Source organism: Martes martes, assembly GCF_963455335.1.
Source record: "Martes martes genome assembly, chromosome: 1".
NCBI classification, from domain to species: domain Eukaryota; kingdom Metazoa; phylum Chordata; class Mammalia; order Carnivora; family Mustelidae; genus Martes; species Martes martes.
The window spans coordinates 120,998,609-121,013,552 of record NC_137888.1 but is presented as its reverse complement, the minus strand read 5'-3'; the positions used below and the strand labels follow the sequence as shown (position 1 = coordinate 121,013,552).

Genomic DNA, 14,944 nt, shown 5'->3' with positions numbered 1-14,944 from the left:
TTTCTCAGAACTAAATGATTCAAAATCTTGGCATCAAATCTGACTCCTCTTTGCCATCTCCAGCTGGAAACAAAAATGCTGTGATTCCCTTGCGATGCCAGCCCTTGGCCTCACCTTGTATAGCTCCACTACCATCAGTCCAACCCCTGCAGCTTCATTGCGCTCACGCAAAGCAGTTTCTTGCTCTGTCCTTCCATGCCATCCCTCCACAGTGTTAAATGGTCCCTTATTGAGCACCAAATAATTCCAGATGTGTTAGCCTCATATTTACGAATTTTCACAGTAAGTCCTCAGTGGATTTTTCCCCCCAGGAGTGATCAATCTGGGATATAGCAGGAGACTAACTGAATGTTCAGTTTTATGTTAGAAGGTCCAGGAGCTAGACTCTTGCATCCAAAAGATGTCCTCTTTCCCTATCTTATTCTGCTCCATCTCAGTCCTGCCCTCACAGCCTTCCCCTCTGCTCAATTCCCTCTCTGGCTTTAACACCTTCATTTATCTTCTCCTGGGCCCTGAATCTGCTTGTTGTTCTCACTTGCAACTTCTCACCTGCCTCCTGATTCAAGCTCTTAGGGATATAGAACTATCTGCCACAATCCCTCTTTCACACTCGGTAGTTCCAGTGCGTAAGAATCAGATGGGTAATGTGTTAAGGATGTGAATTCCAGACACACCCCTCAACCCAGAGATGCAGTCAGCATAGCAGTGCTGTCAGATAGAACTTTCTATGCAGATGGAAATGCTCTACGCGTGTTGTCCAATAGAGTAGCTACTAACCATATGTGACACCTGAAACTTGAAATGTAGCTAGTATGACTGGGAAACTGAATTATTAATTTTATTCAATTTTTATTAAATTTAAATAGTCATAGTGGCTGCCATTTTTATAGTGCAGATTTATAGATTTAACACACATCACAGCTGATTCTACTGAGCGCAGGTGTTTAAGAACTACTTAAACAAGCAGTCCAGGTAATGCTTATTCTCCCTTACTAGCACACTTCAGATAGTCAGCAAATGTTTGTTGAAGGAATGGATGAACAAATGAATATAGGAACAAATCAGAATATAATTTCCTTGAGACATAAGTCTGTCTCTTCTGGAAAAAAAAAGTTGAGGGGACTTTTCCAAATTGAAAGAGTTTAAGAAGACTTACCAACCAAATGTAATAAATTGACATAAAATGTATTCTGGCTCAAAAGTTAAATTTTTTTTTAAATATAAAAGACATTTTTGGCATTTTGGGGACAGTTGGATAAATTTGAACACAGGTAGCATATTACACACTATTAGGAAATAACTTTTAATTTTCTTAGTTGAAACAATGTTATTCAAGTTACAAAGGAAAATGTCTTTAATCTTAGGAAATACATGCTGAAGTACTTAGGGATGAGGTGTCATTATAACAGCAACTTATTTTTAAGTGGTTTGACAAAAACTCTGTGTGCGTGCATGTGTGTGTGTGTGTGTGTGTGTGTATGTTTAGAGAGAGGGTGAGAGAGAAAGCAAAAGTGGCAAAATGTTAACTTTTGGATCTAGGTAGAATACGTGGGTATTCATTGTATACATTCTTTCACCTTTCTTATGGATTCAAAATTCTTTAGAAAGTTGAAGGAAAATTCATCCACAATGAACTGACAAATTGTAAAGTAAAATAAAATAAAATTTCAAAATACTGCATTTTCTGACATTTTTCTAACACCAGCCCACCCAGCCACCCCACCCCTCTCCATCCCAGACTGACACAGGGCTGACATTATGCTACAAATTCCCTCGACCAGGTGCTGCATGCCGGCAAGCTACAGATCCTATGTAATTTGCATACATGTTTTTCCTTGGCCCAAATAGAGGGTTTTCTTTAGAAAAATTAAATTAGTTGCCAACTTGAAAATTCCAAGGATTTCTATCTTGATACATTATATAACAAAAATTTTGCAATATAATTAATACTTATCTTGTTTTTTTTAAGATTTTATTTATTTATTTGACAGAGAGAGAGAGAGGGAACACAAGCAGGGGGAGCAACAGGCAGAGGGAGAGGGAGAAGCAGGCTCCCCAATGAGCAGGGAGCCCGATATGGGGCTCGATCCCAGGACCCTAGGATCATGACCCGAGCCGAAGGCAGACGCTTAACCGACTGAGCCACTCAGGTGCCCTGCAATATAATTAAATATAAAATACTTAGTTCATGATAGCAAACATGCATAGGTCATGTCTGAGACAAGTACCATTCTAAGAGTTTCAGGTATATAAATCATTTACTCCCCACAACAGCACTATGAGATAGGTATTATTGTAATCCATTTACGGATGAGGAAAATGATGAACAAGGACAGTAAGGAACTTTTTCAGTTTTTCAACTGCTGACTCCTAGTGCTGGGTTAAAACTTGTATAGTCTGCCTCCTAACCACTATACTATAATACCACTCACAAAACTCTGCATCTCCAGTTTCTCTGGAAAAATCAGATGATCTGGTAACATATTCCCACATGGGACCAATTGACCAGAGCCAAGGAGCTAGATTCTCCTGAAGGCAGGGCATCTTCTCTTCTGCTTGCTAGAATCCCCACCCAGCCCTCTTCTGAGTCCTTGAGGTCTGACCCCTGCTCTAACCATGGCACACTTGAATTTACCATGTTGAAGCACAGATGGTAGATATATCACAGATACTTGTACACTGCCCCAGACCAACCTGGATATCAGGTTGTAGGCATGAAGCTCTAGAGGGAGAGAAAGCTAGAAGGTTAACTTGGGCCAGAAGAGCATGTGGCAGTGATAGGATGTAGGGATGGGTGGAATGTCAGGATAAGTGTTGGTAAACAATGGAGAAAGTTACAAGAAACAGAAGGTACATATCCCATGGCTGTTAAGATGCCCATCAGAAGGCAGTGTGCGTCAGTGAGAAGAGTGTGGGCTAGCATGGCCTGGGTTTCCATCACTTAGCAGCTCTGTCACCTTGGACAAGTTACTTAACTTCTCCAGCTTCCATTTCCTGGACTATAAAGTGGGGCAATGACATTTTATCTCCAGGTGGTGAAAGGATTTAAATAAGAGTATGGGAAGTCTCTATGACTCCTGTTCATGTATCTAATAAAAATACTTTTCTTACTAATCATTCATATTTTCATGTTTTTCCCTAGATTTACAAAGCAAGAAGAAACTAGGAAGCTATGGTAAGTACCAGGTGATTATTGGATCTTCATCTTTCAAGGGTCCAGATCTGGCTGGCTTCATCTGACCTGTAGCCCAAACAGCTGGCAGATTTGCCCTTATGGTTGATGATATTTATTGACTTTGGGCCAAACCAGAGATGATAGAGCAGAATCTAGAAGAAATTGACATGGAGTAGGGGAAACCAGGGAGCTGAGAAAGATTTGTGAACAAAGATATTTTTTTATTTTTATTTTTTTATTTCTTTTCAGCGTAACAGTATTCATTGTTTTTGACCACACCCAGTGCTCCATGCAATACGTGCCCTCCTTAATACCCACCACCTGGCTCCCCCAACCTCCCACCCCCCGCCCCTTCAAAACCCTCAGGTTGTTTTTCAGAGTCCATAGGCTCTCATGGTTCACCTCCCCTTCCAATTTCCCTCAACTCCCTTAAGGAAGATGTGGTCCATATACACTATGGAGTATTATGCCTCCATCAGAAAGGATGAATACCCAACTTTTGTAGCAACATGGACGGGACTGGAAGAGATTATGCTGAGTGAAATAAGTCAAGCAGAGAGAGTCAATTATCATATGGTTTCACTTATTTGTGGAGCATAACAAATAACATGGAGTACATGGGGAGATGGAGAGGAGAGAGCAAAGATTTTTAGTAAAACTTTAAAAATGAAAAACCCAAATATCCAGCAATACACTAAGTGGCTGACAATTCCTTCCTTCAGCAAACTGAGTACCTATGATGGTCCAGGCTCTGGGGATGCAGACGTGAACAAAACTAGACATGACCCATGTCTTCCCAGCACTGGATAGATAGCTGGTTAAATGAATGACAGCACACTTACTCTGGAAGTTACACTATCATTAAGAAGACAGTTTGCAAAGAATCAATAAAACAGTGTGATCTCATATTATAATAGAGAGTTACAAAGTAGGGTGCAGAACTGTATTTATAGTATTAACTGGGTCATATAAATCACCCATAATCTATAACTCAAAACAATTATCAACAGTGTAATCCATTATATTCAGGTTTTTCTTTTTCTATTCTAAACACATCTACTATATTCATAGAATAAACTATTAGAAAATGAAGAAGAGTGTTGGTAGTTGTTATTCCTGGGTTGTGGGATTATGAGTGGTTTTTGCTTTCTTCTCTGTGATTTTCTAGATTGTCCAAGGTTCCTATAATAAGGATGTATAAACAGGAAATAAATCAATTAAAACACAGTCACAGTCATGCATAGGACTTCTCTTCCCCATTTATTTTCTCTTTCTCCTTGCTGTTGGTTTCTCTAGGGCAGGGCACGCAGGCCTCTACCTGGGCAGCACAGGCATTGTGAGAAATGCTTCAACCGTCACTGCCACATTCCTGTGGAGCCTGATGTCTCCTGTCTGGTGATAAACTGTCACCTGTCCTGTGGTGCCACCTTCCACATGTGCAAAGAGGCAGAGCATGAGCTCCTCTGCCCTCTGGAGGAGGTTCCATGCCTCAACTCTGAATATGGCTGTCCCCTTTCCATGTCCCGCCATAAGCTGGCCAAGCACTTACAAGTGTGCCCCGCCAGTGTGGTCTGCTGCTCCATGGAGTGGAATCGCTGGCCAAATGTGGACTCTGAAACAACCCTTCATGAGAACATCATGAAAGAGACCCCCAGTGAGGAGTGTTTGGACACAGCTCTTGCCCTCCAGGACCAGAAGGTCCTTTTTAGATCTTTGAAAATGGTAGAACTTTTCCCAGAAACTAGAGAGCCCACTGAAGAGGAACCTGCTATGAATGGTGAAGCCAGCTGGGAGGAAATGGGAGGAGCAGTGGGTGGAGCAGAAGCCAGTTTGGTACCACATGGAGCCCTATCAGCAACTAATGGAGAGATGGTAGAACTGAGTCAAGAAGAACGAGAGGTGTTAGCCAAAACCAAAGAAGGGATGGACCTGGCCAAGTTTGACAAGTGGGAAAATATATTCAGCAAAGAGCATTCAGCCTCTGCTTTAACAAGCTCATCAGTAGGCTGTGAGAGTAAGAGTGGGCACAACCCAGGGAAAGAACAGTTTTCTAGTGACAATAACATGGTAGGAGAGGAGACTCTCAAAGAGAAAGAACCACAGGAAAAACAGAAGCAGCAGGACTTTCATGCAGCCCTGGAAACAACAGGGCTTGCCCCTTGGCAGGATGGTGTTCTGGAAAGACTGAAAACAGCTGTGGATGCAAAGGACTATAATATGTACCTGGTGCACAATGGGAGGATGCTTATTCACTTTGGTCAGATGCCTGCTTGTACACCTAAGGAGAGAGACTTTGTTTATGGAAACCTTGAGGCTCAGGAAGTGAAGACTGTTTACACCTTCAAAGTTCCTGTGAGCTACTGTGGGAAGCGGGCTCGTGTTGGAGATGCCATGTCGAGTTGTAAGCCAAGTGAACACAAGGCAGTAGACACTTCAGATTTAGGGATCACGGTGGAGGACCTACCCAAATCAGATCTCATTAAGACCACTCTCTTATGTGCTTTAGAAAGAGAACTTAAAGGTCATGTCATCTCTGAATCCAGGAGCATTGATGGGCTGTTCATGGATTTTGCTACACAGACATACAATTTTGAGCCAGAACAGTTTTCCTCTGGGACAGTGCTGGCTGACCTCCTAACCAATGCCAACCCAGGAGGGCTCCATGTGGAACTCCACAGTGAGTGTGTGACCAGGAGACACAACAAGAGCAGCTCTGCCTTCACTTTCACTTGCAACAAATTCTTCAGGAGGGATGAATTCCCCCTACATTTCAAGAATGTCCACACAGACATTCAATCATGTCTCAATGGCTGGTTCCAGCATCGATGCCCTCTCGCCTACTTGGGATGTACTTTTATTCAAAACCATTTCCGTCCCCCAGGGCAAAAGGCAAAAGTGATCTATAGTCAGGAGCTTAAGACCTTTGCCATCAAGCCAGAGGTTGCCTCAGAACTGAGTGAGAGAAAGAAAAACAACCATCTCTCAGGCCATGGAGGAAAAAGCCAGAATTGTTTAACCAGCCTGCCCCTGGAGGTTTTGCAGTACATTGCTGGATTCTTGGACAGCATCAGCCTGTCCCAGCTTTCCCAGGTGTCTGTGCTGATGAGAAATATCTGTGCTACTTTGTTACAAGAGAGAGGGATGGTCCTCCTGCAGTGGAAGAAGAAGAGGTATTCTCATGGACGCACCTCCTGGAGGGTCCACAGAGAGGCAAGTAAACCCTCATTCATTCATTCATTCATTAGACAACTATTTAGTAAGAGGAAAATAAGTTTGTCTCAAATGATATTTGAGCCAAATATCATTTCTATGTGGCAAGCACCGTACTGGGCACTGGCATTGCACTAGGTTCCTGGGAAGAAGACATAATCCTTGAACTCAAGGAGGTCATTCTGATGGAGAAGACAGACCTATAGACATATAAATGACAATACAGATAGTCGTACCTGTTTATCTCTGTGAATGTATCCTGGGTATCTTCTGTTTGCTCACGTGATTCATTCTCCAACCCTGTCCACTATGATCAGTCCCCTAGGAGTGATCTCCACAGACTGCCTCAATCAACAACCTTGCCCTCCAGCTTCCAGCTGGGTGAATTTAATGCGAGTGTGTCAGCAGAAATGGAGGGAGAAGAGTGAGTTGACAAATCTATTCTTCTGACTTCTTCCCTGCATGCATTCTCCCCTCCTCCCCTCCATGACACTAGCACTGGCCATGTCCTTCTACTGAAGATGACTATATCAACTGACTCTCTCCACACAATTACTCATTCTTTGTTCCAATGACCTCCTTTCTTCTTCCCTTTCAGGCCCAGGGTGTTACACTCTAGATTGTTACTAGCCTGGGTACTGCATTATATCTTGTGGCTTACCTACACCCTGCCCAGACATTTGCATATCGTTATTTTTTTTAAATTTCCTTCAAATTACCCAATTTAAGTGTGCCATCTGTTTCCTGCCTTGGAGTCTGACACAGTATGCCAACAAATTCTCCTCGGCAAAGGAAAGGCAAAACTGTTTTTGCCTTTGTTAAAGACATTTTGAAATTCTAAAATAATCTGGTCCACCAATCTCTCCTGGTTCAAATATCTATTTACTTTCTCAAAAAACTCTGCTATATAAATCAAAGAGTCTTTCTCTTTGGAAAAATCTTATTCCTTTTTCCTAATCTTACTGAACTGCATCATAACTTCTATCAGCTAATATCATACAAAAGTGAAACTCCTAATTCATTACTTATGAGATGTCCTTGGCATCCTTTCCCATGGTAAATATGTGGTAATATGAACTACGAATTGATGATACCTATTTAGATCAATAATTCCATAATCACACTATAGAATTTCTTCCCAAAATGTGGGTGTGTGCAAAATGGCACTGGAGAGTTAGAGTTGTTTACACCTATTTTCACTGATTATGTCTAAAACATCTTATATGTTTTCCATTATTTATTCCCTGAGCAATCTTCTTCAAAAAATAATTGTCAGACTCTCCTTCATGTAGCCAGGCCTGCATCCATGTGTTAAACACTGACTGCCACCCACCCACATGTTAGGGATAAACATGAATAAGACTGAGATCCTGCCCTCAGGAACTGTATGGTCTAGAACTATCTAATACCTTCCTCTATAAAATCAGATGCAAATAATTTACATACTAGAAATTTCATTATTTTTTGGCTCATGTTTGTTCCCTATTCAGTAATTGCTGACCACTCCTGAATATCATTTGAGACAAACTAATTTTCCTTTAGAAAGGAAAAAAGAGAATTTTAGTTGGAGCTAAAGAATGCTTATATTAAAATGCCCTTTTTTAAAAGTAAAAACAGAAATAGTTCTAAGATCCCTGGAAACACTTTTCTTATATTGGAACAATGATAATAAACTGAGGGTAAAGTGTCAAGTTGAAAGGGTATCAGGTTATGTCTACCCTGATAGCCAGATTTTAAGACTAGTAACTTTGCCACCACATCCTAGGTGGAAAGGCAAAAAGGGGTTTTTGTACCAGACACTTACATTTCTCCCGAGGTTTCCGTTCTAGTGTGACTCTTCTTAGTTAGGATACTTTTAGTTTTAAGCAACAGAAAACCAACTTAAAATGGCATCGATAATAAAGGGAACTGTCGTCCAAAGGCAATGTCTCAGGTAAAGTTTGATCTGGCAGCTCAAAAATGCCCCCAAGTGACCTATTTACTTTCCATTTCTTACCTCTACTTCCTCTCTTATGGCTCCATTCTAAAACACAGCTCTCCCTTGGTGGTCCCTGGGGGCTGCCAGCAGCTCCTAAGACTGAAGTTTCCCAGCTGAAGTAGAGAGGGGAAAAAGAGAACCTGCTTCTTGATATCGCTAGCAAAAGTCCTAGGGTAGGGCGCCTGGGTGGCTCAGTTGGTTAAGCGACTGCCTTCAACTCAGGTCATGATCCTGGAATCCCAGGATTGAGTCCTGCATCAGGCTGCCTGCTCGGCCAGGGAGTCTGCTTCTCCCTCTGACCCTTCCCCTTCTCATACTCTCTCTCTCTCTCTTGTTTTCTTTCTCTCAAATAAATAAATAAAATCTTAAAAAAAAAAAAAAAAGTCCTAGGGTAGAGTCCAATTGATGCAAATTGTCCTGATTTGAACCATGTGTCTTTGTAGAGCAGATCGCTGTAGCTGTTGGGAAGGGGTGGGTGTGTGTTTACAGCAGAGTGTTGTAGGCATTCCCACACAATTATATGGCTGGCTGGGAAGATAATCAATTGGAAGGGTGATCTAGGAATTGGGTATTGACGAAAGAGGTAGCAAATGTCTGCAGCAGCTAAACACTCTCTGGAAGCTAAGAACGTGAAGAACAGAAAGGTATTATACTCTTTAAATAAAGCCAGCCCAAGGGTATTGCCCCAATGTTCACTTTTGGACTTCCATGTTTCCTAACAGATCTGGCAATTCAGCAGCCTCTTCTCCAAAATCAAGAGCTGGGAGTTTAATGAAGTTGCCTCCATGGCTGAACACCTGAAGGCCTGTCCTTTCAACGTTGTAGAGCATAAGACAGACCCAATTCTTTTGACCAGCATGTGTCAGCTCCAGGAGCAGGCCCGAGAGAGCTTAGTTACCACCTTTAGAGCCAGACCACGAGGTAGACACACCTGCTAAAGATTCAGATGCCACCATTCTTGGATTCACTGAAAGTAGGACAGAGTGATTTTAAGGACTTCCTTCTGTAAACTGCATATGTGCTTATCTAGGTGTGTTGAAGCATGCACTGCCCCAAACCTGAGCAGGTGCACAAGGTCTGAGAATTTCCGAAGCCACGGCTTGTACACTTGCTGTAAGGGCCATACTGATAACTTATTTCCTCCCTCACCCCTCTCTTTCCCCTAAAACAAATCAGTCTGAAGAGAAAATAGGTAACTTGAGGCCATTTGAAAGATGAGCCCAAGTCTTAGGAAATGAGAGAGCAGTGAAATTCCAGAACCAGCATAGGCCTGTGCTTTTGTGGAGAACATTTTAGTTGATGAGCACTTTCAAATTTAGAGAGTAGGCAATGCAGGGGTGGGAGCTGAGGTGCATCCCAGGGCACCCAGGGTGAAAGGCACACGGTTTGATGGTTCTGGAGCTGGGGTTATCTTGACAGTTAAGTCCAGGTCTTCTTTTAGTCACTCCACCACCTGTAAGCCCAGGAAGTCCAAGCACAGCACAGCCCAATAAAATGGAGACCTTGGCTGAGCACAGCAGCATCAAGGGCACCGCAGGCCAAAGAATGAGAGGCAGAAATGAGGTCACAGAGTTCACTGTGGAGAATCTTGGCAATATATAGAACAGCCTTGCAAAATGAGGAAGAGTTCAAAGGAGACATTGTATTAATGGAGAAAATTAGCACTAAAAGCCACAAGCCTTCTTTTAAACATGTCAAAAATGAACTAAGAGTCAAGGTTATTTTCTTCTTAAGATTATATTGTAGATCTGAACTAAGAGTCAAGGTTATTTTCTTCTTAAGATTATATTGTAGATCTGGATTTGGGATAGCATAGGCACCAGCCTGAGCTAGCTGAGATGACCGCAAGACACTAATATCAACTCCAGTGTCATGCAAGAGTGCATGCCCAGAGAGACCTCTCCTTCTACAAAGTCCAGACAAGGCCCACTGCAGTTCCTGTGGCACCAGCCACCCGGTCCCAGACACCACTCAAGTACCTGGCGGGGGGCCATGGGAAGGAACATAGTAGATCCCTGTAATTGCTCCTACCTATTGTTGTTCATGATTCCAGTCTGTCAGAAATGGTTGATAATATTGGTCTTGGGTAATAGTGAATACTCATGAAAACAAGAGTAAAATACATAATAGAATCTGCCATCCCCTAAAGCAAGGTTTCTCAGAACTACTGACACTTTGCACCGAATAATTCTTTGTTGTAAGGGACTGTCCTGTGTGTTGTAGGATATTTAGCAGCATCCTTGGCCTCTATCCAATAGATACTTGTAGCACCCGCACTGCTGTAAAAACCAAAAGTGCTTCCAGACATTGCCAAATATCCTCTGGGAGTGAAACCACTCTGGGTTGAGAATCACCCTAAACAATGTCATACCAGTGCCAATAACTTAGGGTAAGATTTTTGGTGCAGTAAAACCTTACATAATGATCTACAGTGGTTGTGATTTTATGTAGCTCTTCTTTATTTACTAGATAAGTTTTAGACAGATGTGACTTTAAGTTGGGAACCAGATGGAGCTGATTGATTGGTGTGCCTTTATGTCCTTAAGTCATGTGCAAAAAAACATATCCTTTCAGCTCTCTCCAGATGTAACAGAAACAGGGCATATTGAGCTATTTATCTTGGGTTTCTTTCCCTCTCACCTGAATCAGTGCCATTTTCCCAGCAGTCCTCAAGCAAGTGAAAGCGGGGAAAAGGAGGACAGATATTATGGGGAAGAAGAGAACAAAGAACTTAGATAACAAAAATAGAGTCTAGTCAATCTGGATGCTTATTGTTGACTGGGTCTCTCTCTCTCTGAACATGATACAGAGCTAGTATAGATGAAGTAAAGGACACTTGTGAGAAGAGTCACAAGCAAGTCTGAGCAAGTCTCAGAGTAGAAACCTGCTCATCTTTTCATTATCATGCACCACAACTTACTAGTTGGTAATGTAACTCTATGTTTCTTAATCCATTTTGCTTGGTTTATATTTCACGTTTGTATATAAGGCACCATTTTCTAAAAATACAACTAGAGTGTGAGTTATGATTTTATTCAGTGAAGATGAGTAACTGGAAACAACTGAACACTGAAGTGGAAAAAGAAAAGTTCTTCAGGTATCAGTTCCATGTGTTTTGAATCTAACTCCCTCTTACCTGGAGAAAGAAGCTCTATAGTCCACTCTGGGTTTCTTCTTTTATTAGACAAAGAGAGAAAGGGGAGCTACTAACCAAGGGAGATGAAAATCAGGGTCTGCTCTTGGGCAGATGAGAATTAAAGAGAAAGGAAGAGAGTAGAGTATTTTCCTTTACAACCTGGGCAGGGCAGGTCCCACAGAACAGCCAGGAGACTGCCCATATGGCTCTGTGGGCTGCACACTTGCAGTTCATCTTTATTTTCCTAGTTGTTGCCTTTGGAGCAATGTTGAGCAACATCATTAAACACATTTGTTAAGACATTTAATTGAATACGTTGCAGGAAACCAGGATACTACAGGTGTCGACGGGTCTACACAAACAAGCACATTTTATGGTGAGAAGGCAGTGGGAGCAAAAAGGAAGCCTCTTAGAGAGACTGTGGATCAGACAGAAAAATGACTGGATTCAGAGATGAGGCCGTGGTGAGTAGCATGAGTGCCAGAATTACCTGACAGAGGCAAGACAGCTAGACATGGCCTCAGATTAAGAAGAAGCTGAGGGGAGTGAAAAGGAATAGGGATAGGAGATTGGACAGGGTGGTGTCTATGAACAGACCCTTAATGAGTGGGACCACCAAGAATGTAATCCAGAGTAGAGATCAGCCAGATGTGGAGGGTGAAATCTGTAGCACTGAAACAGAAAGGAAGTTTCTGTCTTCTAATGAAAGGAAAATTGAAAAGCAATGTGGGGCTTGGAGATGTAACCAGAAAACCACTTTGAGAGTCTGGTCTCTGTTGATATCAAGTCAAACTGAAGTGAAGAATGATATTGTGTGTATCTCTGATGACTTGCCTCTGGATGCTGGAAATCCCAATGTCTCTAGAAGCAGAAATAAAAGCTGTTTGGCACTCTGGATGGCTACCTGGGTGAGTCTTGTAAGTTAGGTCTAAAGACAGATTTGTGACTCCCTGGCACACAGGTCATTGTGGAAACAAAGGAGTGTGTGTCCTAAAGAAAAACCAAGAACCAGCCTGAGGGAGGCAGTGCTCTAGTCATGTGAGGAGCTCACCAACTTTACAAAGTCCTAGAAGCAATTCTGGATCTCAGTCACTAATCCTAGCTCCCCCTTGATCCCACTGTTTTCTTTATCTTTGCTCCATCTCCCTGACTTTTATTTTGATTTTGCCCATGATCTCCTATCAGACCTCGCTGAACCCAGTGGGCTGGGGCCTCTCATTCTTTCTCAACCCCATCATTTGTTTGGTGATTTGCTTTTTGTCTACCACTAGCTATCCAAAGGGATTCACCTCTTTTCTTATCACCCTTGGTCCTGGACCATATAGAATGTTCTTAAGTTTCCTCTATCTGCCCTCTACTTGGTTATCAATTTCAGTCAACTAGCTACAAGGAAGCCTGAATGTTCTCTAGTAGGGGCCACTGTCTCTGACCCTAAATCCTCTTAACACCTTATTGGAGTCTGTGGTCCTTTAGCTTTAGTCTCTTTTTATTGGCCAAATCTCCCTTTTCCTCCTTTCAATCCCACAATTTGGGCTTCTTCCTTAAGAGTCCTGTCCTAAAAGAATCTAGTCATTATTCCCAGGAAGAAAGTGGACAGCCTCTCACAACTGCTAAAGCCAAAAAAGTTGAACTGTTTTACTGTGGACTCTTCCTGGCCCCCTGGCACCCCATCTTACTGCCATTTTCCAGGTCATTGTGTTTTGGATTGGGTTTAAATACAGTCTAAGGAAAAGGCCCAACCCTTGATATGCAGGGTACAGGGCAGACATGAGGGAGTCTTATAGATATGCCTGAAAGAGGGAAGAATTGGAGCCATGAGAGTTAAGGCACTGAGGGCTGCATAAAAAGTACTATTTACCTCAGCAAAGAAATGAATCATAGTCCCATTTTATTTCTGATTTAAGACTGAACAGAGAGAAGATTTAAAAAAAAATCTCTGCAGAAACGCAGAGTGGGTTAATAGCACAGCCAGGCAAACCAGGCAATTTAGATGTACCTTCCCATGTAAGCAAACCAGGAAGCTCAGAGCTCACAAACGGAGCAAGGAAGTACTTGGGGTATTGGAGGAAGCATTCATGGGGAAGGAGGAAGGACCACAAGATAAACGTCCATGAGCTCATCTCAGGTAGAGAGAACACTGAGTGGAAGGAGACCCCTTCCTCATGCTGTCTCTGTGCCAACCCCTAGTGGAGAGGGAGAGGAAAGTCTGTCTAAAAATTCAGGCAACTCATGACCCTTGCAGCAGGAATGGGGCATGAGTGGAGGCAGAACCATTTTGGCCATGGGAAGTCACAGTGCAGAAGACCAGAAGGGCCAGTTACTGAAGGAGCTTGACATAGTTTGCAGGAAAGAGTCCAAAGTGGCCATGGCAACGTCCCCGCCACCAGCCCTCGTCCACCATCTCAATGTCAGTGATGATATCATCAGGATCAAAGGAAATCTCGTCACTTCCCTCTGGGGAGGCAATTGATGGAATATTAGTATGGTCAAACAATAATCCTTCCATTCCCGTGCCCACTATAAACCTCAGGGAGGGAAAGGGTTGTTCTTCTTGATGCCAAGGCTGGTCCTTCACTGACCCCCAGAATCCATCTCCCTCTCTCCTAGTAAGGGCCTCAAGGCATAAGACCCCTGAGTCAACTCCAAACCTACCTCCTTGGTAATCATACAGGGCGATAGCTGAGATCCCTGCTCCAGTCCCAGCTGGGTAGCTAGATGATTCTGCATAATGAGAGATATAAACATGGTCTCACCAACATGGAGAAGGAAAACAGGTCCTTCCAGAGAATGGGGCAATTCTTCCTCTTGCCCTACCCTGGACTAGACCCAATTCAGGAGCTGTTTCTCCCCCACCACTCACCAGCCAGAGTGGAGGGACAAGATGGATTCTCAGTTTCAAGCACATCTTCATAGTCCGCATCTGGTTCACCATCCTGCTCCTGTCTATCCATTTCTCCAACATCCTCATAGTCATTCTCAGGCTCAGGCTCAGGCTCAGGCTCAGGCTCAGCTTCATACACTGGCTCTTCTTCCAGCTGCAGGCCTTCCAGAGTCCTGGGAGGCAAAGCTGGGGGCTCTTCTTCCTGAGAAGAGATTGTGTGGATCAGGGCAACTTCCACCCACCAGGAGCTGCCTCTCTAAAACCTCCAATGGAGGACTGCTAACTAAGACTTCCATGTATCACCATCCTACCACTTATACCCACTATCCTTGCCTCCATCTAATAACCTCTCCTAGAAAACCCAGTCTTTTATCCATCTTCATTCCTTGACCTCCTCCCATACCCACCTACTCAAAACACCTACCAAGAGGTAACAGGAGGGAAATGTAAAGGGTGTGAGGAGAGGGAAATGGAAAACAAGTCTGATTCTTTGAAAGATCAGGAAAAAATTGAAGCAAAAATACATTGTTGGGAATACCACAGGCAGGATGCCCAACTGTCCTG

General features: G+C 42.9%; 2 protein-coding genes across 6 annotated transcripts in view; one reads left to right on the top strand and one right to left on the bottom strand.

The window, feature by feature from the left end:
• The window catches only part of FBXO40 (F-box protein 40), a 36,581-nt gene that overhangs the window by 14,472 nt on the left and 7,165 nt on the right, over window positions 1–14,944 (top strand). For 2 of the 4 annotated variants that reach the window (XM_080819107.1, XM_080819108.1), the window contains 2 exons: window positions 3,143–3,175; window positions 4,472–6,385. In XM_080819107.1, coding sequence (XP_080675233.1) covers window positions 3,173–3,175; window positions 4,472–6,385 — 1,917 coding nt within the window. In that variant the 5' untranslated portion in view covers window positions 3,143–3,172. Of the gene's footprint in view, window positions 1–3,142; window positions 3,176–4,471; window positions 6,386–9,085; window positions 12,401–14,944 lie in introns of those variants that run through there. The other 2 variants (XM_080819106.1, XM_080819105.1) reach the window with 2 other exon arrangements.
• The window catches only part of HCLS1 (hematopoietic cell-specific Lyn substrate 1), a 27,880-nt gene continuing 24,721 nt past the window's right edge, over window positions 11,786–14,944 (bottom strand). For both annotated transcript variants that reach the window (XM_080819143.1, XM_080819142.1), the window contains exons 12-14: window positions 14,360–14,582; window positions 14,152–14,220; window positions 11,786–13,953 (exon numbers count right to left, since the gene is read on the bottom strand). In XM_080819143.1, the coding sequence (XP_080675269.1) occupies window positions 13,817–13,953; window positions 14,152–14,220; window positions 14,360–14,582 (429 nt within the window). In that variant the 3' untranslated portion in view covers window positions 11,786–13,816. The remainder of the gene's footprint in view (window positions 13,954–14,151; window positions 14,221–14,359; window positions 14,583–14,944) is intronic.